Source organism: Vidua macroura (assembly GCF_024509145.1).
Source record: "Vidua macroura isolate BioBank_ID:100142 chromosome W unlocalized genomic scaffold, ASM2450914v1 whyW_random_scaffold_48, whole genome shotgun sequence".
Classification (NCBI taxonomy): Eukaryota; Metazoa; Chordata; class Aves; order Passeriformes; family Viduidae; genus Vidua; species Vidua macroura.
In genome coordinates this window covers 541,705-568,136 of record NW_026530536.1, presented here as the reverse complement: position 1 = coordinate 568,136, position 26,432 = coordinate 541,705, and the positions used below count along the sequence as shown (strand labels likewise).

Here is a 26,432-nt window from a genome sequence, read left to right as displayed (position 1 = left end):
CTTGCAGCCAGTGACCTGGACAGCTGTGTCCTTCTTGAGGGATTCTGTTTGGGTTGGTACAATCCTGCTGGAAGCAGCACCAATGGCTTTTGATCGTTTGTAAACCATTACTGAAAAAAACCACCCCACAACCAACCTAAAGACCATAGCCACCTAACACACAAGGGGAGTGGCTGCTCATCCTGCCTGTGTGAACTGCCACACAAACTACTGTTCTGTTGCCTTTCTCCCAACCTGGAAATGAAACTCGAGATAATTTTAGTAAGGAGGTAATATAAGAGTGGATCTTTATTTGAAGGCCTTGAGGGACAGTTATGGAAAGATGTCCACAGAAGTCTACCCCTCCCAGGGGTGAGTACATTTTTATAGGTTTTAGGAAATTAGCGTAATTGATAAAAAGCACCAATTAGGAGGACATGTGGTGATGCGATTCCCCCACAGGTGAAGCCCCTTCTCTGGAGTCTCCCTCCCTCAGCACTAGCTGTGTTTTGTCCATGAGAATGTATCTTGAAGAGTTGTTCTCGGCCTTGGCTCCCAGGAAGAACCAAGATAGCATAGGCGCCTTGTACCCCCTGGAGCTTGTAGCTCTGGAATTTGTTTTGTTTTTCTGCTTAAGGAAAGGCCATGGAAATGTACTGGGAAAACTAGCTACTAGTACAATAGGCTACAGAGCTACAAATATATGTGCGAAGAATACAGAGAACATAGAAAAAAAAGGCAAAATTCAAATGGCATCATTGCCACCCCCTCACTGACTTGCCATGCCCCTATTCACCGCACTAAGTGTAATGTCATATGGTATGGAACACCTCTTTGATCACCTTGGGTCAAATGTCATGGCTATTTTCCCTTCCAATTGTGGTGGTGCATCAGCCCCATAACCTCCTCAGGCTGCACCAAGATCACAGGAATGCTTGTTAGGCCTTGGGCTTGATTAATGGCACCTGGGCATTTACATGCTTCTTGAGCTTATTAGAAACACTGTGTTCCCAGGAACATCTGTTGTCTAGTGAGCTCCAGTTTTCTAACAAATAGCCTTGAAACCTTATTTTTGCCTCAATAACAGGCCAAGTGAAACAATATTTCCTTGAAAAGTCCAGTCACTACTGAACAAGACTGTGGCCAGGAAGGAAATTTCCTGATGACTAAACTCAATCATAGCATCATGAAATCATGGAATTATAGAAGGGTTTGGGTTGGAAGGGACCATAAAGATCATATAGTTCCAACAACCCACTGTCATGGGCAGGGACACCTTCCACTAGACCACGTTGCTGAGGGCTCCATCCAACCTGGCTTTAAACACATCCAGGGCTGGGACATCCACAAGTTTTCTGGGAAAGCTGTTTCAATGTCTCACCACTGTTATGGTAAGGAATCTCTTCCTTATATCTAACCTAAACCTACCCTCTTTCAGTTTAAAGCCATTCTCCCCTTGTCTTATCACTGCATGCCTTTGTGAAAAGTCCCTCTCCAGCCTTCTTGTATGCCCCCTTCAGGTACTGGAAGGGGCTTGCTCCTAAGGTTTCCCCAGAGCCTTCTCCAGGCTGAACAACCCCATCTGTCTGAGTCTATCCAGTTTAGAGACAAGGATATCCTGCAGGATAGTGTCAAATGCTTTGCATAAGTCCAGGTAGATGATGTCAGTCATTCTTCCCTCATCCACCACTTCTGTTACCCCGTCATAGAAGGCCACCAAATTTGTCATGAATAATTTGCCTTTAATGAAGCCATGTTGGCTGTCACCAATCACCTCCTTATTTTCCACGTGCCTTAGCATTGATTCCAGGACGATCTGCTCTATGATCTTGCCTGCCACCGAGGTGAGACAGACAGGCCAGTAGTTCCCTGGGTTTTCATTTCTCCCTTTTTAAAAATGGGAGTTATGTTTTCCTTTTATCCAGTCAGCGATAACTTCACCTGACTGCCACAACTTCTCATATACGACGGATAGCAGCTTAGTCATTTCCTTGTCATCTTTATCTGCCCTCCCATTAATCCTGAGCCATAAGGTCTCAGTCAGCTCGTTATCCATCCCCAGGCAGAGCTCCATATCATCTATGTAGTCTGGTTTATACTGATTGATATATTTTTTATTTCTATGTTTCATTTTTGTACTGGGTGTTAGCAGAGTAAGTTTCCCAATACTACATGGTCTACTTATGATGTGTGTTGGGATAGCAGGCCTAACTCTATCTCCACAAATGAAAAACCTTCCCTGTAGTAATTGAAAAGAGATATCATTAAATTCAGACTGAACTAAAGAAGTATGATTATACCAAAAGATCTGATTTTTATATATAGCATGATAAGGAGAAACATCTTTAATTAAAGTTTGATTTTTCTTTGTATCCTTCCATTCCAACATTCCAGTCATAGGAGTTGTCCGATCACTTCTCTGTGATGCCAATAAGATCATCTCATGACCTGAAGTGAGGCCTTTTGAAGCCTCTTGGGCCACATCAGGCTGTGCCAGCATCTCCCTCTGAGTGGGTGTCCTGGCTTGTAAGATAAGCATATATTCTATTTACCATCTGTCGGAGGTGGGGCAGGTATCTTCTGTTGGGCAGTTTTCTTATCTCTTCCAAGAACAATGTCTCCCTCCAGGGAAATATCTTCTGTTAATGGGCCATTGAATGGCTCACTGCATGACTGAGAAAGTTACATCATCCCATTGTGAGATGCTCCACCCAGAGGGAGGAGCCAAGCATCCCTACCTGCATAAAATCAGCATTTCTTGAGACAGCAACTCAGCCTCCTCACTGGATTCCCAGAGGAAGACCAAGCCCATCTACTCTATCACCAGACCTTCAGAGAAAACTACACCCTTCTACTAAATCATCGCTTCAGCAGCATTTCATCTGCCACTCCAGGAGGAGCACCACTCCAAAAAGAGCAGCCACCATTTAACTAGACTATCACTAACACCCTGACTCCTCAGGGTGTCAGGTTTTGGACTCTATCAGTAGTTTTGTTTGCACTAATTACATTTTTTTTTTTAATTTAGTTTTTTTCCTAGTAAAGAACTGTTATTCCCATTCCCATATCTTTTCCTGAGAGCCTTTTTATTTTGAAATTGTGGTAATTTAGAGAGAAGGGGTTTTCCTTTTCCATTTCACGGGAGGCCCCTGCCTTCCTTCACAGACTCCTGTCTTTTCAAACCAAGACAGTGGGGCACCTCTCAGAGCTTGTGAACTCTCAAGTTAGTGGTATTTAGAGGACCACTGCCGAAATATGACTCTGGGGTCTGGGCTGATATCCCCACTTCTCAAGGCTCTACCTTTCATCTATTTAGAGATGCAGAGGCATCCAACATGAGTATCTCACTGTACTCAAGGGAAATTTTTCTTAGGTATACCTTTGTGCATACTACTTTGTATCTCTGTGCATGCCTGTGTGCATTGATTTAAATACCCTATAGCAAATGTACTATGAATATTACTGAGAGGAAAGATGTGTGCTAATGCCTTTACAAATAATTTGATGGGTGAAGGTATGGATGTTAATGTCTTCGAAATGGGTCTTAATGTCTCTACTAACTTCAAGCAGCAGGTTTGTTGCAGAGCCCAGACAGCTTGGCTCCTGAGATAGTCAAGGGTCTGCACAAACCTGAACTTCTGAACTTTGGGGTAAAACAGTAGGTTCAAAGGGGGATATGGGGGTAGGCAGTTCAGGAAGGTTGTACCTTCCTAGTACTTCAGCCAACGGTGTCGCCCTGTTCTTTTAAAAGCTTTAAAGTTCTTTTAAAAGTTTCCTATGCCTTCTGGTGTTTACATATTTCTACTGGAGTTCTCACACACAGTTCATGTAAATAATGATTGTTTTGCATTCTTCTTTGTGGGAGGAGAGAATTGGTGGACTGTTGGTTTGACCAGTGTGGTTGGAGAGGTGGCAATTTCTTCCTCCAATCCACTGTCACTTTTGGAATTCTATATATTGCGAGGTCAGAAATAAAACTTCCTCTTTTTCTTCTTTTGCATCTTTGAGTGAGTGTGTGAGTTATTTTGTGTCGTAGTGCAACATGACGCGGAAAGGAAGAGGGCAACATGCGGCTGGGAGTTCAGGATAAAAGAAGTCTGCGCCCTCTGAAAACTCGAGAGAGAAAACCCCACGGGCATGTGCCCTGGTGGACTCTCTCCCTTTATTTGAATTAAGTTGCAGGACTCCTCTGTCTCCTTTTTGGACATAAACTTCTGGCTTTTGTGGATTTTCCTGACAATTGGGTCCTTGGTCTGGGATCCTTCCACTGTCTGGGTCTGACATGTGGCAAGAGGAGCTGGAGGTGTGCCTCATCCAGTTTTGGTGACCAGCTCCCTTCGGCGCTGGCCAACACCAAGCAATTGATTGGGTACCAGAGACTGTCCAGGAGACAGACGAGAGGTGGACCAGGGGGGTCCATGAAGGGGTCTGCAGGGAGAGGCAGACTGGGGGGGTCCATGAAGAGTCCATAGGAAAGGACTGCTGGACACGGATGCCCAGAGGGGGCAGTAAGGGAAAGTCAAGAAGGGTCTCGGCAAATGTTACCAGTGAGTACAACTTCAGGGAGTAAAACATGGTAGAATGCCCCGCGTGGGCAATAAAGGAAAGTCAAAAAAAAAAGGTCTTGACTAAAGGGATGACGATCCCAAAATACTTCTGAAGGGTCATTTGGGAAAATGTTGAGATGGTTTGCACATTCTCCCAGAGGTAGTTAAAAGGACATGGGTGCCCAGAGGGGGCAATATGGTGTTGTTTTGGGATAGGTGTGGTCGAAGGGGAGTGTGGAGAAATATGGTTAAGGCAAATAGCAGTGGGAGGCTATGTGATAAGGAAAGACTGGGAAGTTCTCTGCCTTATCTTCAAAATCTGCAATCTAATATACAGCCAGCTGCAAGTCTTTTGTATTCCCAGCTTCCAGGAGACAGAAAGCAGGGAACTATTGTTCCTATACCCCCACCCCTCCCCCGGTCATTATGGAGCCAGGGTGGAGGATTTGGATTTGTCCCCTTGCTATTCAGGACTTAAGGGGGTTTCTGTCCAAGGCCAGGTGAGATCAGCCGCACAGGCCGGGAACCTGTGGGGGAGGTGCGGGACCGAGCCGAGGCTGTGGGACAGCCAGAGCTCAGCTCCAGGAGGTGCCAAACACTGCCACCCTCGCTGGCAGGAGCCCCATGAGGATGCAGGAAACCCTGGCCACCTGCCCATCCCTGTGGCATTGTCAGCTGTGCCTGCCTGTCGGGACCTGGTGCTTTACAGAGCTTGTGGTGCTGTGAGAGTCCCCCGGGGGCCCATACGGGTGTGCTGCAGGGGTGTCTGGACACTGCAACTGGACAGGGAATGGCTTTGGTGTGCAGTGTAAGGTACAGCGACCGGCTTTGGAATACAGTATAAGATACAAAGTACCACCAAAGCCTGGCTTGATACATGAAGGGATTTTGTTTGGGTCACTGGAGAAATGAGTAATTTTGAGCTGTGGGAGAATGAGCACCCACAGGAGGGCTAGAGGAAGGGCAGAATAAGTCCCTGGATGAAGTGGTTAGAAAGTGTATGTAGGAAGGGATGAGGAAAAGGCAAAAGCAAAGGCAAAGGTGATGGCAGAGTTTTTCTAGCCCCAGAGAGATGAACCGCAGGCCCAAGGGAATTCCTCAGGCTAGAAGGGACAGGATTTGCCACAAGGACGTGGCAGAGGCATTCCCTCCTCGGCAGGGGAGAACCGACCAAAACAACACTTGGGAAGGAATCTGCTGTGGTACTGAGGACTCAACTGAGAAGTGTGTTTCCTAGTAGACACGGAAACTTCTCTATCTATGCCAAAGGGGGAAAAATTGTTCAAATGTTATTTTCATAAGTGGGAAAGATGATTGGTGAGTGTGTGTATATACAGGGATGCCCGTGAGGGTTTGCTGAATGTGTGAGATGAGTTTGAAAAGCATGAGTTTCTGATTATTCCTAGTTGTGATTGTGGATTGCTGGGAGGGGATTTGATGGCTGGAGTTGGGAATGTGAGTTGGTGTTGTGGGGAGTAATGGGGAGGCTAACACTGTTGTGAATGCTGAAGTGAACCCAGAGGTGTGGGCAGTCCCAGGGAAATATGGAAAACTGCATTAGGAGTGTTATTTATAACTATGTAGTTGTTGGCTTTCGCTATTATGTATTAGCTTTTGCAAATTATTATTAATCACAATGATTTTGATGTAGTACAGTTCGTAATCACTTTTGAACTGTTTTTGATATAGTTTTTTGATTTGTCAGCTTTTGAGGCCAATGCCCTGGCCATGTGTAGCTTATATATGTATTAGTGTGATAAACATATATTGTAGTTTAGGTTTTTGCAAAATATTAAAATAGAGACTGTGGAATGTTAAGTTTTGCAGGATGCTTTTATTTTTGTAACTAACTTATAATAGTGAGAATAACTTAGATAAGTTTGGGGAAATAACTAAAACTGTATGATTAGATAACATTGAAGGAACCACACAAATAACATCAAAAGAAAGGATGTGAAAAGGACTTCTAACACTGACCCTGCAGCTATCTAATAATTCCCTGTTTGTTGTGAGGAAATGGCATATACATTGTAAGGAAATGACATACACGACTCCCATAAATCAAATCTACACTATTGCACTACGGGTCAGGGGTCGAACAAAGCTAAAGAATTCCCAGAACATGTGAAAAAAACTCAAAGGAATGTTTGAATATGCATAATCTTCATGAATATGCATTTGATGCTGATGTCATTGCAAAACCTCTCAAGGATTTTTGAGCAGTTTGGGAATCTGAAGAGGTCCCAGCTGACTGGAAGCTGGCAAACATTACCCTGATTTTCAAGAAGGGCAAGAAGGATGACCCTGGAAATTGCAGGCCTGTTAGTCTCACTTAGGTGCCTGGCAAAATTATGGAGAACATTATTCTGGGAGGTATTGAAAAACACTTGAAAGAATGCAGTCATCAGTCACAGCCAGCATGGCTTCATGAGGGGAAAGTCTTGCTTGTAAAACCTGATTTCCTTTTATGACAAAGTAAGCCAGCTAGCTGATCAAGGGAAGCAGCTTGATGTAATCTTTTTGAAGTTCAGCTCAGCTTTTGGTAGTGTCTCCCACAAGATCCTTCTGTGCGGGGAACGCTGGGTTCCAGGACGGTTTGGATGGATGGAGATGAGGGATCTCTGAAGTCAGGTCTTAGAAGATGTGGTTTATTGTAAAAGGTGAAGGGGCCTGCTTGGATTTGCTAGCCGCAACTCGTGGCAGGCCCAGGGGGAGAGAGGGAGAGAGGGTTCCAGGTGAGCGTCCCAAGAGGAAGGTCCAAGAGAGCGTCCGGTCCCTCGGCCACACCTTATCAGGGGGCTTCAAGGTGGCCTGGAACAGGACTTGAGCCAATGGGGTTACAGATACCTGATACTTCAGGGGAGGGTTACAGGTGTGGGATGAACCATACATTGGGGGGTGAGACAGAACATTCCATTTGACCTTTGGATCTATCTGTAGGTAAAGGGCATTGTTTAATCAGAAGGGGGGATTGCTTTCAATCTGGCTATCCTATTATTTTCTAGTTGCTCAGTAATTAAGGTTTGGTATCTCAAATCTTGTTCTCATCTCAATATCTGTATTTTCTAAATCTTTTGCCAGGCAATCATATTTATAGGGCTTTCCTATTTCATCTTCCCCAACACTTCTGGACAAAATGTCCAGCCCACAGCTGGATAAGCACATCATTAAATGGGTGACCAACTGTCTCTTGGGTCGGGCACAAAAGGTTCTAGTGAATGGGATGACATCACACTGGTGACCTGTCTCTAGCGGGGTTCTGCAGGGTTCTGTCCTCATCCTTGTGCTCTTCAACATCTTCATAAATGACTTGGACACAGGACTGGAAGGGTGTCCTGGGTTACAGAAGGTGAGTGCTAATCTGGGATGTAACCAAACTATGTATTCTACTCCCCTCTACAGTCATTTTCTGACAAACTGTTAATGATGAGTCATTTGCAGTAGCTGCCCAGTGCACACCTGGCTCCTCAAGTTAAAAGCTTCGTGTTAAATGAGATAAGGAAAAAGAGGCAAGCCTGGGAGGCAGAGTAATGTTTCTTTTTCTTCACACCAATGACTCAGCCATGATAACTCCCTCTGGGGAAGCAGCAGCATCACCCATCCTGAGGGGTTCATGTCTGCTACTAGGCCATAATGAACTGAATGACACCAGCAGAATAGGCAGCTGGAATGACCATCGAGGACTCCAAAAATATCCTATGACACACAGGATTACGTCACTCCATTGTGAAACTCCCCACCCTGGGGGGAGGTACTGAGCTTTCCTGCCTGTACCTGATTGTATATAATGCAGGGCAAGGGACACAAATATCACCACCATTGCTCAACAGACCCACAGGAGGACCAGACCTTCCACAGGACCACTGCTTTCAACAAGACTGCAACTATCACTTCAACAGGTCTGCAACCACTGCTTAATCTGACTGCAACCACCACCCTGACAACAGGGTGCCAGGTTGTACTCTGACTTTGTGGGTTTAAGCCAGTTTTTCCATATAATTGCATTTATTGCAATCTTTCTATTAAATTGCAACTCCTACCTGAAATCTCTCTCAAGGTATTTCTGTGGGGTTCATTTCTCCCGCTACCTTACTTTCAAACCAGCATAAAGGGATACTAAGCAAGTTTGCAGATAATACAAAACTGGGAAGAGCTCTCGACGCCCTTGAAGGCAGGGAGGCCCTGCAGGGAGACCTTGACAAATTAAAGGACTGTGCAATCACCAACCCTATGAAGTTCAACAAGGGAAAGTGCCAGAATCTACACCTGGGAAAGGGTAACTCTGGATGTACAAACAGACTGGGGAATGAGATGCTGGAAAGCAGTGCCACGAAAAGGGACTTAGGGGTCCTGGTCAATGGAAAGTTTAACATGAGTCAGCAGTGTGCCCTGGCAGCCAGGAGGGACATCCGTGTCCTAGGGTGCATCAGGCCCAGCAATACCAGCCAGTCAAAGGAGGTAATTGTCCCACTCTACTCTGCACTGGTGCAGCATTACCTTGAATACTGTGCACAGTTTTGGGCATCGCAACATAAAAAAGACATTAAGCTATTAGAGAGCGTCCAAAGGAAGACAATGAAGATGATGAAGGGACTTGAGGGGAAGCCAAGTGAAGAGCAGCTGAAGTCATTTGGTCTGTTCAGCCTGGATAAGAGGAGACTGAAGAGGGACCTCATCGCAGTCTGCAACTTCTTTGTAAGGGGAAGAGGAAGGGTAGGCACTGATTTCTTGTCTGTGGTGAGACATGGGGTTAGGAATTAGAGGGGTATTGATTAGAAATAGATATTTAGATGAAATATTGTTTAAAATTTGCTGCATTTTACTATGCTAACTGCCTGTAAAGGGAAGACAGGGTATATGTGGGGGACAGGGTATATGTGGGAGAGCAACATAAAGGAATGCAAGGACGTGTGATAAGGGAAGGATGATGTTCATCAAAACAGAACAAAGTTACAAGGCTACCAAGATAACAAGGCTCCTCTGGACCCCCAAACCAGATCAAACCAACCTCATGGTTTGGACTGTGACCAAAGGATCAGTAAGCATACGCAAGAAGACAGGGTGAGAAGGTCAACTTTGATGAAGACTACTTACTTCATCCCCCTGTGACCCCCAAGGACTCCCAAGACAACCACCAGAGACAAGTACGCAGGTGCAAGGGACTGATAAGCTAATTAGCATACAAAGTGGGACAAGGTGGAGCCGGGAAATGAATATGCATAAATGTATTGCAAAACCTAATGTATATGTGTAGCAGCATGGGGTTTAGATGGTGGATGCTGCTACCTATATCCCAATAAGCATCTCCTGTGGAAAAGCTGCTTGGGTAAGCATTCAGGCAAAGTAGTCAAGTCCACACACCACACCCACCACATCTAGCTCAGCAAAGAGAGGCAGAAGGGCCTTTTGTATCATTCTGTTCCAGTAAAGTTTTATTGCAGCACACCGAAGGGAAATCAGGGACAAAAGACGAGCGGTTATAGGGGTGGACCGACTGAATTCCTGTTTTATTGCTGCTATTTTGGTTGTGTGTGAGTTTTAAAAGTCCAGACGTGTGTTGCGTTTGGCTGTGTGCGCGCCTGAGACACACCTTTGGTGAAATGTGAAGCTGTGGTGCATTTTTGAGGTAATACTGTCATCTTGTGTCAAAAGTCATAATTGCAGCAAACTGCCATCTAGATATTCTCTTTTACTGTGTGAACGGGCAAAGAGGTGGGAGTTGCGAGTGAGCCCTTGTTGTGGTTTGGAATGGGAGGAAATTTAGGGAAGTGATGCAAAAGATTTTTTGTGTAACTGACAGTCTGTTGAACCACTGAGAAGCTGGACATGTCTCTGTGAAAGACACGTGTTAAAGAAGAACAAACCCGAGAACTTCCTCTTTCTTTCCCAGCCGGCAAGAAGGTAACATGTCCCGGCCCCGCCAGGTCCCCTCCTGGCCGGGCCCGGGAAGCCCACCGGGCCCCATCCCGGGCCTGGCTTGCCATCCCTGCCGCGAGGCCGGGCCCCCTTCCCCCGGGCTGCCTGCTGCCTTCCCCCTCTTCCCCCATCTGCTCCCAGGCAGGGAGAGGATGGTGCCATGGGGCCGGATGGAGCTGGCCTTGTTAACATCTAGCTGATTGCTACACACACACACACACACACGCACTCACACACACACTCCAGCCGGGGGCCCAGCTGAGCTTGCCGAGCCCCGGGAGCAGCCATGGGTCAGTGCCAGGATTTTACTCCTGTGGGAGTTGCCTGCAACTATTGGTTTCTTGGCCCCATGTTGGGCCCCTCCCTGGCGGTTCCCCTGCGGGGGGGAAACCCTCCTGGAGCGGTTCTGTGTCAGGAAAAGGAGATGCACAGGACTTTTTTGGTCTTCAGCTTCTTGCTTATTATTATTTTATCTAAAGTTTTGCACGCCATCTATACCAGACTCTGCGCGCTGGAAAAGCACCGCAAAAATGGCTAACAATCTCTTGTTACAAGGTCTTTTAAGACCAAGCTACCCAATTAAGAAATGACACCTAGATTATTTTCCCTTTTAACCCAATAACTGATCCTTCGAAGCCTGCAATGTGGACTTTTCTGCCCAATTACAAGACATCACCCAAACCCAGGAAGAAGAAGGAAGAAGAAGGCAAAGAAGAACAACCTACCTCCGCCCTAAAACCTCCATCTTGTTCCCATCTACAACATCCTAAAAATCCCAAAACCTAAAGTTCTCACCCAAGTGACATGCCATACTACTCTTTATAATCTATTTCACACTTTTGTGGATTCTAGTCTATCTTGAAGTCCTGGAAGCTTTCTCCATGAATGAGGGTCAAAGTCAATGCTTCTCTTGGGGTCAGGACCCCTCAGAGCAGACAGAGAAATATTCCCTGTGCCCTGGGTTCCCACACGCAACCATTGGGCAGGGGAAAGGAGAAGGCCGCCCCCCTCCCCCCCCCCATCCCAGTCATGCTGCTGCTGAGTTCTAGCCTGACTGATTAGATCTCAGTTACCTGCCACCTCCCACAGCCGCCATCTGGAGCAGCCAGCCCGACCGGGGTCAGGTGACCATTTGAAGAGCCCAGGCGATGCGTTAAACCTTTCAGTGTTTCAATCCTCCCCCGAGTGAGAGAAAGGAACAAGATGTAAGCATGTAAAGGAACAACATGAAGACATCGAGGTCTGTGAAGAAGAAGTCAAGTCCGAGATGGAAGGGGTGAGAAGATGCCTTGGTCTTGGGGCTGAAATCCTCTTGTAAGCTATGGAGAAAAGACTCTTTTTCCCTATAACACATGAAACTATGGGGAGATTAAAGGTTCAATTGATATGGAGCAAAGGCCTCCATGTTAAAGTAGATGTGATCCCATGATAAGTTTGAACAGAGAAAGAGAGAAGAATAGTCCGGTGCCCTCAGGAGAAGAAGATATCTTTTCCCAGGGATGAAGATGATTTTAGAAATAGATAATGAGAACTTTTGCCATTAAACAGCTGTTCTTTAAAACAATACCGCATAAGTCGACATGGCCCATCAACAAGCTGTGGGAAGGCTTGTGGAAATGGGAGGGACTTCATGATGGCAGGGTTCCCCAGGTGGCTGTTATTCGTGATGAAATTGAGAACCATGAGATAACTGGTTTTTTCCCTCTTGCAGAGAAGTCTCCATAACCTTAACAAAAGGGACTTCTCGCCCTAAGTGAACTGAAGAAAGACTATTTTAGAGGTGGTGAACTGACTGGAAATTTTAGGTTTGGTTTCTTTACACTGTCAGTAGGAAAGAAAATGTGAGGGGAGGAGAAGTGTTCTGAAGGGCTTGTTTTGATTCTTAATACTTTTTTTTCTTTTAGTTACTGCTAATAAAATTTCTTTATACCCTTTTAAAGCTTTGAGCCTGCTTTGCCTTTCTCCTAATCCTATCTCACAGCAGGAAGTGAGTGCACTGGTGATTGGCCAGTACCAAACCTGCCACAGCCCTTTGTGTTTTCACCTTGCATATTCTTTTTACCGTGTGCTGTCTTTAGGGCTTGTTCGGTGTTGCTTGCCGGGAGTGCTGTTTCTTTAAGGGTTTTACACTTTACTTTGAGGTAACGCTGACTTAGCCCGTGTCTTCTGGAGAAGATTTGGTCCTGTTCGGACCCCAGGGGTCGGCCTGAGAGGCTGAACACAGAGTGGGGACGGTTTTTCCCTGAAGTAGCAGACTGTCTGTCTCTTGAAGTGGACACCTGCTGGGGAAGGGTTTCCTTAGCAATGGGGAACCAACCCTCTATGGCCAAACAACTGGTTCTGACCATGTGGAGGGATTTATCCCTCAATTTGGGGTCAATATCTCAGATGAGGTGCTGTGTGACATCCTGGGTTGTTCCAGAGATCATGGCTTTCCTGTGGATCTCAGCGCTTCCCTAAATCCGAGAACTTGGAACGACTTGAGTGACTGCCTCCAGGATGAGATGTGCAGAGGGGATGTGTTCGCATCTGCACTGGTCATCACCTGGAGACGCATTCTCCGAGCCCTACGGGGCACAACCCCGAGGGGCAGCAACTCCGGACGAGAGGTTTCGGGGAGCGAAGATGCCATCTCAGTGTTCAGCTGCGTTTTGGGGATCATTGGGTGGGAGGCAGGCAGGGTGGTGCCCAGCCCCGCCCTGGCGCAGCGTGGGGCCGAGGGAGGCACGGGAACACCCCGCAGAACTATGTTAAGCCCACGTATCCCCATCCCCCGAGATTATATCCAGCCGAAATATCCTTCGCTGGTCAATCGGATGCTGACCGCACTGCAGCCCGTGCCACGGTCGGTCGGGCTGAACCGTCCTGCCCCGAGAGTGGCGCCGGCGACTTCGTCCGCCTTCCAGGTGGCTGCCGGGGTGCCTTTGTCACAACTATCAATTCTGGCATTCCCGACATTGCCGGGGCTGCACGGGGCAACCCCGGCCCGGCAGGAGCCGCCACCGCTCGCGGCTCTGCAACCTGGGTGGTTTTCATCTCCACCACAGGGGCCCGAAGCCCGCCCATTTTTTGAGCAAGTGGCTTCACTGTTCCAGCCGCTGATGCCCCCTCTCTCCAGAATGCAGTTGGGGGGGGGGGGCAGCGCCGCCCGTAGTCCATGACACAGTGGGGGCTGCTGCCCCCCCGGCTCCTTCACTATCGACTATGGAGACTGCGCAGATGGATGGGCCCCACCCCCATGTACTGCCGGCTCCGGCCGTGCACCACCACATCTTGGGCAGAGCCCCCATGTTGCTCTCTGCCCTACCCTCTGGTGGATTGCCTCCCGCGCCAGTGACCATGACTGCCTTCCCCGCCCTGCCGTCCACGGCGCCGCCTCCACTGGAGGCTGGGTTCAGCGTGCCGCCCACCACTTCAGCGGCTGCAGCCCTGCCTCTCCCTCCACCCAGCGCTCCAGAAGGAGCAGCCAGTTTTTCTGTGTTTTGCGCCTGGCTCTCAGCGGCCACAGGATGGAGGTTCGCCAACTAGCTGTCCCGCTTGTGGCCACAGGGCAGACATGTGAGTGGCCGCTCCCGAGTCTCCGCTGAGACTGTTGCAGGTGGCAGTGATTGCTGTGGCGTGGGTAGCACAGCAGAGGTACAGAGCACGAGGAAACTGAGGCAAAGTAATAAGGGAAGGACACTTGTTTGAATAATTTAATCTGGAAGTCGGGCAGAGCAAGTGACAAATCTGAACCTGAACCAACTACTTTTATAGGGTAGAGGAAACACGGGGAGGACATAACCTTTGACCAATAGGAGGGCATTAGGGGAGGGGTGCAGGGTAAGGGCTCCCCAATAGAAGCCAACATGGGGAGGGAGCAAACCTTACAACCCAATTCTGCTTCGAGGAAGGGATGAAAGACAGGGAACACTCCAGAACCAAAGGAGTGTGCTATCTTTGACAGACAGGGGTAAGACAAGGGAACAAGGGAGGTATACAGGTGGATTGACATGTGGATTGACATACATTTTGGCGGGGAAAACTGTGGTAAACAACTCAGGACTGAACCATTAGGGAAGCCAAATGGGGTACATAGACTGAACCACTACAAACTTATAACAAGGAATATCAAAACATACTACAGAAGAACAAACTGTAAAATAACAGACTACCACAGTGTTTCGGCCGCCACCACCGCCCACCACAGGACCGACAGATTTGCCATGGCTGCCGTCGCGTCCACCAGAGCCACTCCCGAGAGAAGCTGCCGCAGTGCTTCTTTGCAAGACTGTGCCCCCCCTGCCGGCCAGCCCGCTCTGTGTGCTGCTGGCCGCCACCGCGCCTCTGGCTCCTCCCACCGAGCTGATGACCACGACACTGGCACCAATCAGCACCCCCACACAGCCGCCTGCATTGCTTTCAATGGCCGAGAACCACGCCATGGGGGAGGGACAGCACCTGCAAGCCGCACAGCTGCCTGCCACCACGCCGGAGCCAGTCGCCCCTCCCGCGCCTCCGAATCCACCTCCGCCGCCTGAAGCCGGCTCATCAGCAGTGGCTCCGCTCTGCGATCTGCTGCCGGCAGCAGCCAACAGCCCCACGCTGAACAACACATCCAGCCCGCTTGTTTCAGAGCATGCACCCAGCCCACCCCCACCTCTGCTTCCCCCAGACTGCCCCCATCTGTGTCCCTCTGAGGCAGAGGCGGGGGCACTGAGAGGGAGCACCGTCTTGGTCCACAGCAGCATCGCTGCTGCAGGTCCCGTGCCCAAGGAGGAGGGAGATGGGGCCGCAGATCAGGGAGCTGGGCAACAATCGATTGTATCGTGGGGGAGGGCAGACACACTGGGAGCGAGGAGCAGCCTCTTGTACTGGGCAGGTGTGGAATTTTATATTCCCAGGAAAACTTCCCCTGCCCGCGCCCCTCGCGTCCTGCTCCTGTTCGCACAGTGGGTGGAGCAGGATCCCGAGAGGTTGTGGCTTGATCCATGGCTGGGTGGGGCAGGGGGAAGGCGAAAAGCCAGAGGAACTGTTGAGACTCTGGCAGCCTGGTGGGGGCAGGCACGGAAAAATAAGGTTGGAATGGGCCGCCTATCTGGGGGTGGCCATGGGGTGTCCCAGGGACCCCAGATCCAGGGGCCCCAAGTGATACCAATGAGAAGCTGGGGGGAGGGACTGAGCCGAGTGGCTCTTGGCTCGGCAGAGGGGCTGGGCTCCCCGCCCCCCCAACCGGGTCTGGGGCGCTTGGCCCGGCCGCCTGGGCCGGGTCCTCCGCCTTGCCCAGCACCACAGGGTCCTTAAGCCCACCAGTGCTGCTGGGTCTTTTGGAAAAAAAAAAAAAGAAAAACGTGGAAAGAGCTGCGTCTTCACTGACAGCTCAAAGTACTGGAAAGCCACAACAGCCTCGGCCCAAATGATTGAGTTAAGGGCTGTGGCCATGGCATTTCAGAGATTTCATGGCATTTCATATGTCACTCAAGTGGTTCATTGAGGACATGACTGCATGGGCCAAAAGCCTTGCATGACTCTTCTATCAAGTGCACACACCTTGCAAAAAGCAATTTGATTAATGCCAACCAAGGCTTGACCTGCTGCACCTTACTGGCTGGGATAAATCCCAGAGGCCTAAGGGCTTTGCAGCTGTGGCAAACAGATGTTACTCATCTTGCCAAATTTCAAATTTGTCTGATTTGGGTATGTGTGCATGCTTGTTAATACCTTCTTTTCTGTCATGTGGGCATCTGCTCACACTGGGAAATGGGTTTTGACAAGTTGGACTGCCAGTCCTTTGGCAGACTGACAATGGGTTGCTACTATACTAGAGTTGGTAACTGATTTCTTAGAATTTATAAGTTTGGAATCTCTTCGACCGTTCTGAGCCAATATCCGATTGAGGTTTTGATTGACAGTTGATAAACCTCTTGAGCTGTGTTTGTTCTTCTTCCTGCAGGGGGTCCTGCAGGAGGGCAACAAACACTGCCTCCTTCTTTAAACAAAAAGGGGGAATTGTGGATGTTCTCAGTTCAGTCAGAGAGAAAAGAGAGAGAATTCTTCCAGGCCTAGCCTGGGAAAGTTAGGAGAAGGAATGAAAACAGTTATTATCTCTCTTTCTGCTCATATTGTTTATAGATATGTTCTACCACAGTGTGCTAGATCCAGGGGTTCAAACCTATTCTGAAGTGGCACCTGGCCTGGGGATGGGGGTCAGGAGGAATTTTTATTATTACCTCCTTGAGTAGGTACACATTTCTACTCCCCTTCATCTGCCAGCTGTCCTTCTATTGCCTGAGAGTGGGATGCATAGGAGTCTTCTGACTCTTGGTGGGCCTCCCTCAAGGATGGAAGGGCTGAACACCAATCTATGTCCCTTTCACTTTCCCTGACACTCCTTAGCCTTTCAATTTCCTCTTTAAGCTTGGCCACCAGTGAAAGGAGATCATCCACCTGTTCACACCACAGGCAGGTTTCCTCTGCAATGCCCCCTGAAACCACTGATAAGCTCAAACACTCTGCACAGGAATGAATCTGTACAGATGCATCCTTTTTAGAGGGTTCCATTTGATTACATACACTTTTACTAACTTCAGTTTTCGATCGTGTAAAAACCATTACTAACAGAAACCCCAGTACCAACCAACCAACAGAATCACCACAAACAGTACACAGCAAACCTTACTAGCAAAAAAACCTACAACCCTGCCAACTTGCCCTGCCTGAACAAACTGCCATGCCACACCCTCAGAGATGTGCCACGCTCCTGTTTGCCCACTCCTGGTCGTCGCGCTCCGGGTCGCTGCACTCCCTAGAGGCCTCTTTTAATCATCCCGCTACTCAGCAACAGAGGAAGCCCCACCCTGGTCCTCATGACTCTCAAGCACAAGGAACGCACCTTGCTCAGCATTCCCACAAGCAGCCACTCAGCAATGGAGGAAGCCCCACACCAGTCCTGCGTGACTCTCAAGCACAAGGAACACACCTGCTCAGCATTCCCACAAGCAGCCACTCAGCAACAGAGGAAGCCCCACCCCGGTCCTCGTGACTCACAAGCCCAAGGAACTCACCTGCTCAGTGTTGGAAATATGGAAAACAATGGGGCATCCATAAGTTTCTATATATGCCCAACTCTCTGGAGTCACTCCTAGGGAGAGACTTACTGGAGAAATTACAGGCAACCATTTCGTTTAAAAATGGGGAGGTTACTCTGGAGGTGAATGAGCAAAAATATGTAGAAGTGTTGAGTTTAATATTGACAGCTACTGAGGTTAAAGAGGAAATTAGTGAGGAGATACTGGACCAAGTGTTTCCAGGACTATGGGCTTCCAATGTACCAGGGAGGGTGAAAAATGTACCCCCAATACAAATTAAGCTTAAGGAAGGAAAACAACCAGTTAGAATTAAACAGGATCCTTTGAGAAAGGAAGATAGAGAAGGAATTAGCCCGATAATTGAAAATTTCTTACAGCTAGGGTTACTGGAGGAGTGCCAATCTGATTTCAACACTCCTATCCTGCCTATCCGGAAACCTGATGGGTCATACTGAGTTGTACAGGATTGTACAGCTGTTAACAAGATAACTGAAGATCTCTACCCCATGGTGGCTAACCCGTACACCTTGCTAACATGTTTAACACCAGAGCTAACATGGTTTACTGCTTTAGACTTGAAGGATGCCTTCTTTTGCCTCCCTCTCCATGAAGCCAGGCAGAAAATTTTTACATTTGAATGGGAAAATCCCAAAAGCGGAAGCAAAACTCACATGGTCAGTTATTTCCCAAGGTTTCAAAAACTAGCTGTCTTGGTTTGAAAAGACAGGTGTCTGCTTAAGGAAGGCAGGAGCCCCCCTTGAAATGGAAAATGTAAGCCTCCTCCCTCCGAATTATTATAATTTTGAAATTAAAAGGCTCTAAGGCAAAGATATGGGAATAGGAATAACAGTTCTTTACTAGGAAAACTAAAAAATACAAATGGAATAGTACAAACAAAAAAAACACCCCACTGACAGAGTCAGAATACGACCTGACACCCTGTTGGTCAGGGTGTTGGTAGCAGTCCGATTAAATGGTGCATGCAGTCCTCCTGGAGTGACAGGTGTGGTTCCATTAAAGCAGTGATCTTGTAGAAGGGTGTAGTCTTCCTCTGAAGGTCCAGTGGTGGTATAGATGGGCCTGGTCTTCCTCTGAGAATCCAGTGGAGAAGAAAGCTGCTCCTCTAGGAATCCAGTGGGAAAAGGCTGCTCTGGTGTTCTAAATCTCAGATTATATCCAGGTAGGAATGCTTGGCTCCTCCTCCTGGGCAGAGCATCTCACAATGTGATGATGTAATTTTATCAGTCATGCAGTGAGACTTAATAGCCCATTAACAGAAGCTATCTCCCCGGAAGGGAGGATTGGTTGTGGAAGAGATAAAGAAAACTGCCCAGTTAACAGAAGATAACTGCCCCACCTCTAACAGATAGGAATAGAATACACACCCCCATTTCCAACCTAAGCCACTCACCCGCCCTCTTTGGAGAACAACTTGCAATGGATTTGGAATCCTGGGAAGCTTCACCAGGAGAAGGGAAACTGTTGCAGCATGTGGATGATATCCTAATAGCTACCCCGACAGAAGAAGAGTGCATGGCTTGGACAGTCAGCCTTTTAAACTTTTTGGGGCTTCAGGGGTACAGAGTATCAAAGAAAAAGGCTCAGGTGATGAAGCAGAAGGTGATCTACCTGGGTTATGAGGTCAGTGCTGGACAACGGACTTTGGGGAAAGAGCGCATAGAATCGATATGCCAAACCCCAAAATCCCAGACCATAAAAGAACTAATGACCTTTTTAGGAATGGTGGGATGGTGCAGATTATGGATTCATTATTATGGATTACTCGTGAAACCTCTGTATTTGCTCATTGCAAACGGGAACAGGGACCTCCAGCAGACAAAAGATGCCACAAAGGCCTTTGATCAACTGAAAAAGGCCCTTATATCAACTCCAGCTCTAGGACTTACAGATGTGAGTAAACCATTCTTTCTCTTCTCCCATGAGAAACAGGGAATAGCCCTGGGGATGCTAGCACAGGACCTGGGCCCACATAGAAGGGCAGTTGCTTATCTCTCTAAGCAGCTGGATGCAGCAGCTAAAGGATGGCCAGGTTACCTTAGAGCGGTTGCTGCCGCTGTACTGAACATTCAAGAATCCCCCAAGTTCACCCTGGGCCAAAAAACAACTGTGCTAGTGTCCCATACAGTATCTGCAGTACTGGAAACAAAGGGAGGCCCTTGGCTTTCCCCACAGCGGTTCCTGAAATATCAAGCTATCATGGTTGAGCAAGATGGTGTAGAGATAGTGGTAACTAACATTGTGAGCCCAGCTTCTTTCCTTAGTGGAAATCAAGGCCAGACGGTACATCACGACTGCCTGGAAACCACTGAAGCCACTTACTCCAGCCGCCCAGATCTGAAGGATACTCCTTTGCATGATGCAGAAACCTGGTTCACAGATGGAAGCAGCCACATCATCAAGGAAAATGACATGCTGGGTATGTGATTGACACATCCAGAGACCTAATTGAAAGAGGACCATTACCAGCAGGTACTTCTGTGCAAAAAGCAGAAATAATTGCCCTAACCCATGCCTTAGAGTTATCAAAAGAGAAGAGAATAAATATTTACACATATTCAAGATACGCATTTGGGGTGGTGCATGCTCATGGAGCAATCTGGAAAGAAAGAGAACTGTTAGATTCGCAAGGGAAGAACATTAAACATGCCCGAGAAATAACAGAACTGCTGGAAGCAGTCCAACTGCCCAAGAAGGTAGCAATCATGCACATTAAGGCACATCAGAAGGTGAGCTCAGAACTGGAAGAGGGAAATGAGCTGGCAGACAGAGAGGCAAAAGAAGCAGCAAAAGGTGAGGTGACAGTAGAAGGAGCCTTGATTCCTGATGGCCAAATCTCCCTAGAAGGTAAGCCAGTGTATCGCGGGCTGGGGTCCCGGGGGTCCGTCTGGCCCCGGGGCAGATGCCGAGGTCGGTGTCCCAGATAGCACTGTGCTGATGAGGCGCAGCCTGTCTGGGCCCTCGGGCTAGCTCCCAGCCGCAGGCAACTTCAGTGAGCAATTGTGGAGTGATTTCAGCTCTAGTGAGTTCAACTCTCAGTGATTTCAGCTCAGTGCTCGCAAAATGCCTCAGTAGACGCAGGGATGGAGACAGGAGAAACCTGTATGGAGTTCTGCAGAGATGTCTTTATTGGCAGCTTCTGCAAAGGGTTCCAGTGACAGCTCTTCCACTGAACTGGACAGAGGTGAGGGTTTAAGTAGGCTATTGGGGGATTGGAAATTCTCCAATGGCTAGAGTTGAGGAAAATACGACCTATAGCCTTACAGAGAGATAACAGGGGTCTGATGGCAGAAGAGGGGCAGCTCTGTTCCACTCATCATGACTCTGCATTTCCTATCTTAGGCTAGTGACCGCCAGGGAGGCCTTGCAGGGCCTCTGACTGCTACAACTCCACTTTCTGTATTTAGTAAAAATGCATGTCCTGTAGTTCTTTCGAAACAGTGGACAAGGCATGAGAACATAGTTAACACAATGACAATTACAATGAAAATCCACAAAATTCCCTTAACTAATGATGCAACCCATCCCATTAATCCCCACTGACCGAAAAGGTCCTTGACCCAGTCTGGGTTGCTTTCTACTTTTAAGTCCTTCACAAGTTCCTTCAGTTTCTGGATGTTTGTGTGGATGGATTCTGAGCGTGAAGAGAGATGGAAGCAACACATCCCTTCAAAGTCTTTGCAGCCATGTCCATGGGCTAGCAGTAGGAAGTCGATCGCTGCTCGATTTTGAAGTGATACATGTCTTGTGGTTTCTTCTTCCTTTAAAAGATCACTTAGGGCGGCAGAGGTAGCTTTGGCTTGCTTGCTGAGCCAGCACCCTAAGTGATTTATTTTGCCAAGAGCTTTGGCTGCAGCTACCCAGGGTAGGAAGAGGGGGACTGCAATCTTTTTTGGTTTGTTCCAATCGTATAATTTTGGTTTGCAATTTTCATCAAATTCCGTGTAGGATCTTTTGTGGAGTTTTAATTTGCTTTCTTTTTTCCAATTATGTAACAAGGTAATATTTGGAGTGAGGGTGGAAAGTTTTCCAAGGCTACAGGGACCTCCCTGGAGGCGGGAGGGGATCCCAGCCCATACTCTGTCACCACAGATGAAAAATGTTCCCTTGGGTAATACTTTGGGGTGGAGAGAGGATACAGAGATCACCCGAGTGGTGTAATTGCACCAATCTGGATAGATATAGGCTTTGTTAATGGGTGATATATACTTTCTGTATGTGTTTTTTGTCTGGTCAATTTCTGGCCAATTGTTCTTTGGACATCTAAAGTAAAATTTGACACAGTGTGTTACCTTGGAGGACCCCAATAGGTACAATTCTTGAGGTTCCTCTGGAGCACTGGGCAACAATTTTGTCCACTCATCCCAAGTATCTACCATGTTGGGTCTCTTATCTGTGGTGCAGAGATGGGCCAATCACCTGCAATGAATGGAATCCCTACTAAACATGTGGAAAGTGGGTTATCAATTGTCCTGGCTTGTAAGATAAGCATATATTCTATTTGCCATCTGTTGGAGGTGGGGCAGGTATCTTCTGTTGGGCAGTTTTCTTATCTCTTCCAAGAACAATGTCTCCCTCCGGGGAGATATCTTCTGTTAATGTGCCATTGAATGGCTCACTGCATGACTGATAAAGTTGCATCATCCCATTGTAAGATTCACCACGCAGAGGGAGGAGCCAAGCATCCCTACCTGCATAAAATCAGCATTTCTTGAGACAGCAGCTCAGCCTCTTCACTGGATTCCCAGAGGAAGACCAGGCCCATCTACTCTATCACCAGCCTATCAGAGAAAACTTCACCCTTCTACTGGACCATCGCTTCAGCAGCATTTCATCTGCCACTCCAGGAGCAGGAGGAGCAGCCACCATTTAACTGGACTATCACTAACACCCTGACTCCTCAGGGTGTCAGGTTTCTGACTCTATCAGTAGTTTTGTTTGTACTAATTACATTTTTTTTAAATTTAGTTTGTTCCTAGTAAAGAACTGTTATTCCCATTCCCATATCTTTGCCTGAGAGCCTTTCTATTTTGAAATTGTGGTAATTTGGAGGGAGGGGGTTTACCTTTTCCATTTCACGGGAGGCCCTTGCCTTCCTTCACAGACTCCTGTCTTTTCAAACGAAGACATCAATGCTTCCCATGGATGAGCTAAGGTTACCCAAACATTGTGGCTAGGCTGTGGGCTAATCCAGTCGAAGGCATACGGTACGGTGAAGAGCATCCAGGCAGCAGTGAGGACAGCAGAAAGGGAGATAATTTTCATCTTTGGACAAGGACGGGGCTTCTGATAGGGAATATAAGCAATATTTGTTATCTTTATGGTGGTAGGAGAGGGTTTTCTCCCTTGTTCCTTTCCTCCTTTCCTTCCCTCCCCCCTTTTTTTTTTTTTTTTCTGTAAGCTAAGGATAAGGGAGTGGCTATAAGGTCAGAGGTTTTTGGTAAGAGTTAAGAAGTTAAGAAAGGAAAGCAGTAGAGTTTTTTAGGGTAAACAAAGGGATAATAACATATCATTTAGAGAACAATTTGTGTTCAGGCTGTGTCTAGCTTATGGCTTAACTGCTACAGCAGAATGTTGTTCCACTTTCTGCTTTGTCTGCTGTCACGCAATGGGATGGTCTTTTCTTCTGTATGTGGGCATTCGGCGATGTCTTCGTCTCCAGGCAGAACTTGTCTGATTTTGAGGAGGTCTTGTATTTGGCTCCAGGGAATTCTTATCACTGTTTGTGGGGGTAGTGTTTCCATTGCCTAGGTATGGTTTTATGTTTTTTCCTGGGTACCATCTTGGACCAGATGGTAGTAGAACACATGCATACCCTCTACCCCAAGTAATCAACTGGAAAGGCCCAGAAATCTGATGTGTTTCTGGGTCCTTCACTAGCACTGGTGGTTTCTCAGTGAACTTTGCAAGGGTGGTATTTGCAAAGTGGCGAAGTATTGGCGGGTCAGGCTCTGATGTTGTACCATTTAGGAAATTGACGCCGTAGAGAGCCTTGCAAAGTCTCTCAACTGGAGATATGATTTTTGTCTCTCTTCGCTGCTGATTGAGGACTCTTTTGAGGGTTTGATGTGTCCTTTCCACAATTGATTGTCCTGTGGGATTTGCTGGTATACCTCTCTTGTGTTCTATTCCTCATTCACTGAAGAACTCTCTTAATTTTCGAGAGGTATAGGCAGGTCCATTGTCTGTTTTGATTTGTTTCGGTACTCCCAGGGTGACGAATGCGAGGAGGAAGTGCTTTATGGCGTGCTGTGTAGTTTCTCCTGGATGAGCTGATGCAAATATTTCTCCCAAAAACGTATCGACCGATACATGCACCTATTTTGACCTTCCAAAAGGTGTGAAGTGAGTTACGTCCGTCTGCCACAGCTGGCATCTGTTCAGTCCTCGGGGATTGACTCCTGTCCCCATAGAGGGTATCTGGTAATTCTGACAGTTCGGGCATGTGGCGACAATAGCTTTTACTTGATTTTTTGAAAGCTTGAACATTCTAATAAGGGCAGATACATTTTGATGGTAAAATGCGTGTGACAACTTTGCCTGGGCAAAGATGTCAGGAATGTTAGCAGTATCTATTGCCATGGCCAATGCGTCTGCTTTCCTGTTTCCTTCTGTGCTGAAACCTGGGAGATCTGTGTGCGACCTCACATGCATTATATGTTAAGGTTTCTTTCTGTGAGAGATTAAGCGTGTTAATGCCAAAATCAATTGATATAACTTTGGATTGGAAACCTCTTTGAGAAGAACGTGTTCTGCTCTCATAGCTATACCTGCAACATATGCAGAATCTGTGACCAGATTAAAGGATTCGTCTTTGAATTTCTCAAAGGCTCTGACAACCGCTGCTAATTCTGCAATCTGTGGTGATCCCTCCACTATTTGGATGTCAGACTCCCAATTTTGAGTCTTAGGGTCTTTCCAAGTCATTACAGATTTATGGGATGACCCTGAGCCATCTGTAAAAATTGTTAGAGCTTTGAGAGGTGTTTTACTTTGGACTAATTTTGGGGTCAGATTAAAAACTGCATTAAAAAGTTTGTGTTTTGGGATATGAATAGAAATTTGGCCTGTATAGCTGTCTAGGGCAAATTGGAGGTTTTAATTGGTCTGGAGCAAATGTTCCAGATCCCCAGTGGTTAGTGGCAAATATATGCATGTGAACTCACACCCAGAAAGGGAGCGGAGGCGAGTTCTGGCTCTTTTTATTAAATGTCCCATTATTTCCTGGAAGGTGGTAATTGTCTTTGAAGGTTGGTTGTTTGTAAAGATGCATTCTAGTATCAATAAAGAGTCTCGGAGTTGAAGATCCCATTGGAAGATCAGTCCATAGAACCGAGGTGCTTTTCCGAGGATGACGAACTGGAAGGGCAGCTTGGGCTCAAAGCAATGGGCTTGGCCTGAAGACAGGGCTTCTTGGACCTTGGCGATGGTGTCTCGGGCTTCTGTTGTGAGCGTGCGTGGAGAGTTTAGGTCTTCGTTGCCACGAAGAAGGTTGAACAGGGGAGCAAGGTCCTCTGTTGTAATTCCTAGCAGGGGGCGTGCCCAGTTGATGGATCGTCTCGGATAACAAGCTGCTGGGGTACAATGGTCCTTTCTCGGATCAGGAATCCAAGATAAGTCCATGGGTTGGTGTACTGTATTTTGTCCTCACAGATCTCGAACCCTGCTTTTTCTATGGTTTTGATTGTCCCTTTAACTGCTTTTTCTAAGTAGGTTTTTTCTGATGCACAGACCAGGATATCATCCATATAGTGGTAGATGATTGCATCTGGAAATAGGTTCCGAACAGGAGACAGGATGTGAGCGACGTACCACTGACATACGGTAGGTGAGACTTTTAGTCCTTGGGGGAGATACAACCAATGGTATATTTTGAGTGGAGCCTCTCTGTTAAGAGAGGGAACGGAGAAAGCGAACCGTGGAGCGTCCTGGGGGTGCAGTGGAATGCTGAAGAAGCAGTCCTCAATGTCTATGATGGCAAGTGTCCAGTCTCAAGGCAGCATCGATGGTGAAGGCAGTCCAGGCTGGAGGGCACTCATATCCTCGACAATCTAATTGATTTTGTGTAGGTCATGGAGGAGCCTCCACCACCTGTCCGTCCCAGGTTTTTACAGTACGAAGACTGGAGAATTCCAAGGGCTGGTGGTCTCGACGATGTGACCTTTGGCGAGCTGTTCTTCCACAAGGGCTTGTAGTGCGCGCAGTTTTACTTTAGAGAGGGGCCACTGGTCAGTCCAGATTGGGTCTTGGCATTTCCAGGTGAGCCGAGGTGTATCTGGTAGTGCGCGGTCCTCAGAGGCCTGAGTCAGAAATCCTGACTGGGAATACGTAGGGAGGCCCCCCACTGGGATAGAACATCCCTTCCCCAAAGGGTGATGGGGGCTCTTACCACAAATGGGCGGATGGTTGCCAGCTTGCCTTGAGGCCCTTAGATGAGGATGTTGTGCCTGCTTCTCATGGACACTGTGGCTCCACCGATCCCTGAAATCATTCCTGCTACTGGTTGTAGTCCCCAGTGTGCTGGCCATTCCGAGCGAGCGATGATGGTCACGTCCACACCGGTGTCCAGCATCCCTGGTAGGTGGAACTTTTCTCCTCTGCAGGATAGACCGCACTCAATGGTAGGCTTACTTGGTCCCACAACTTGTGCCCACATTACTGTCAGATTGAGAGGAAGCTGTTCCCTCTGATTCTTTGGGAGTAGAAAGGCTTGTGCGATAGGAGTTCCCTTTGAAAGAAAAAATGGTAAGTCCGTGCAACACAGCTGAACAGAGATTTCTTGTCCTGGGTGCACTGTTTGTACCTCTGGAATGACCAAGATTTCCTTTGGGCCGTGGAAAGTGTCACCTATAATTAAAATGTTAAAAGGACCACCTTTTGGCCCATGCTTGTCTGTGGGAACACG

At 47.6% G+C, this 26,432-nt stretch overlaps 1 protein-coding gene across 1 annotated transcript; it reads left to right on the top strand.

The window, feature by feature from the left end:
* Positions 1 to 14,864: 14,864 nt before the first annotated feature.
* Positions 14,865 to 25,722, top strand: LOC128822749 (uncharacterized). Its single transcript, XM_054004558.1, is given in 4 exon segments — positions 14,865 to 15,245; positions 19,085 to 19,925; positions 19,928 to 20,325; positions 25,597 to 25,722. Coding segments are annotated over 4 exon segments (1,746 nt in total).
* Positions 25,723 to 26,432: the final 710 nt, after the last annotated feature.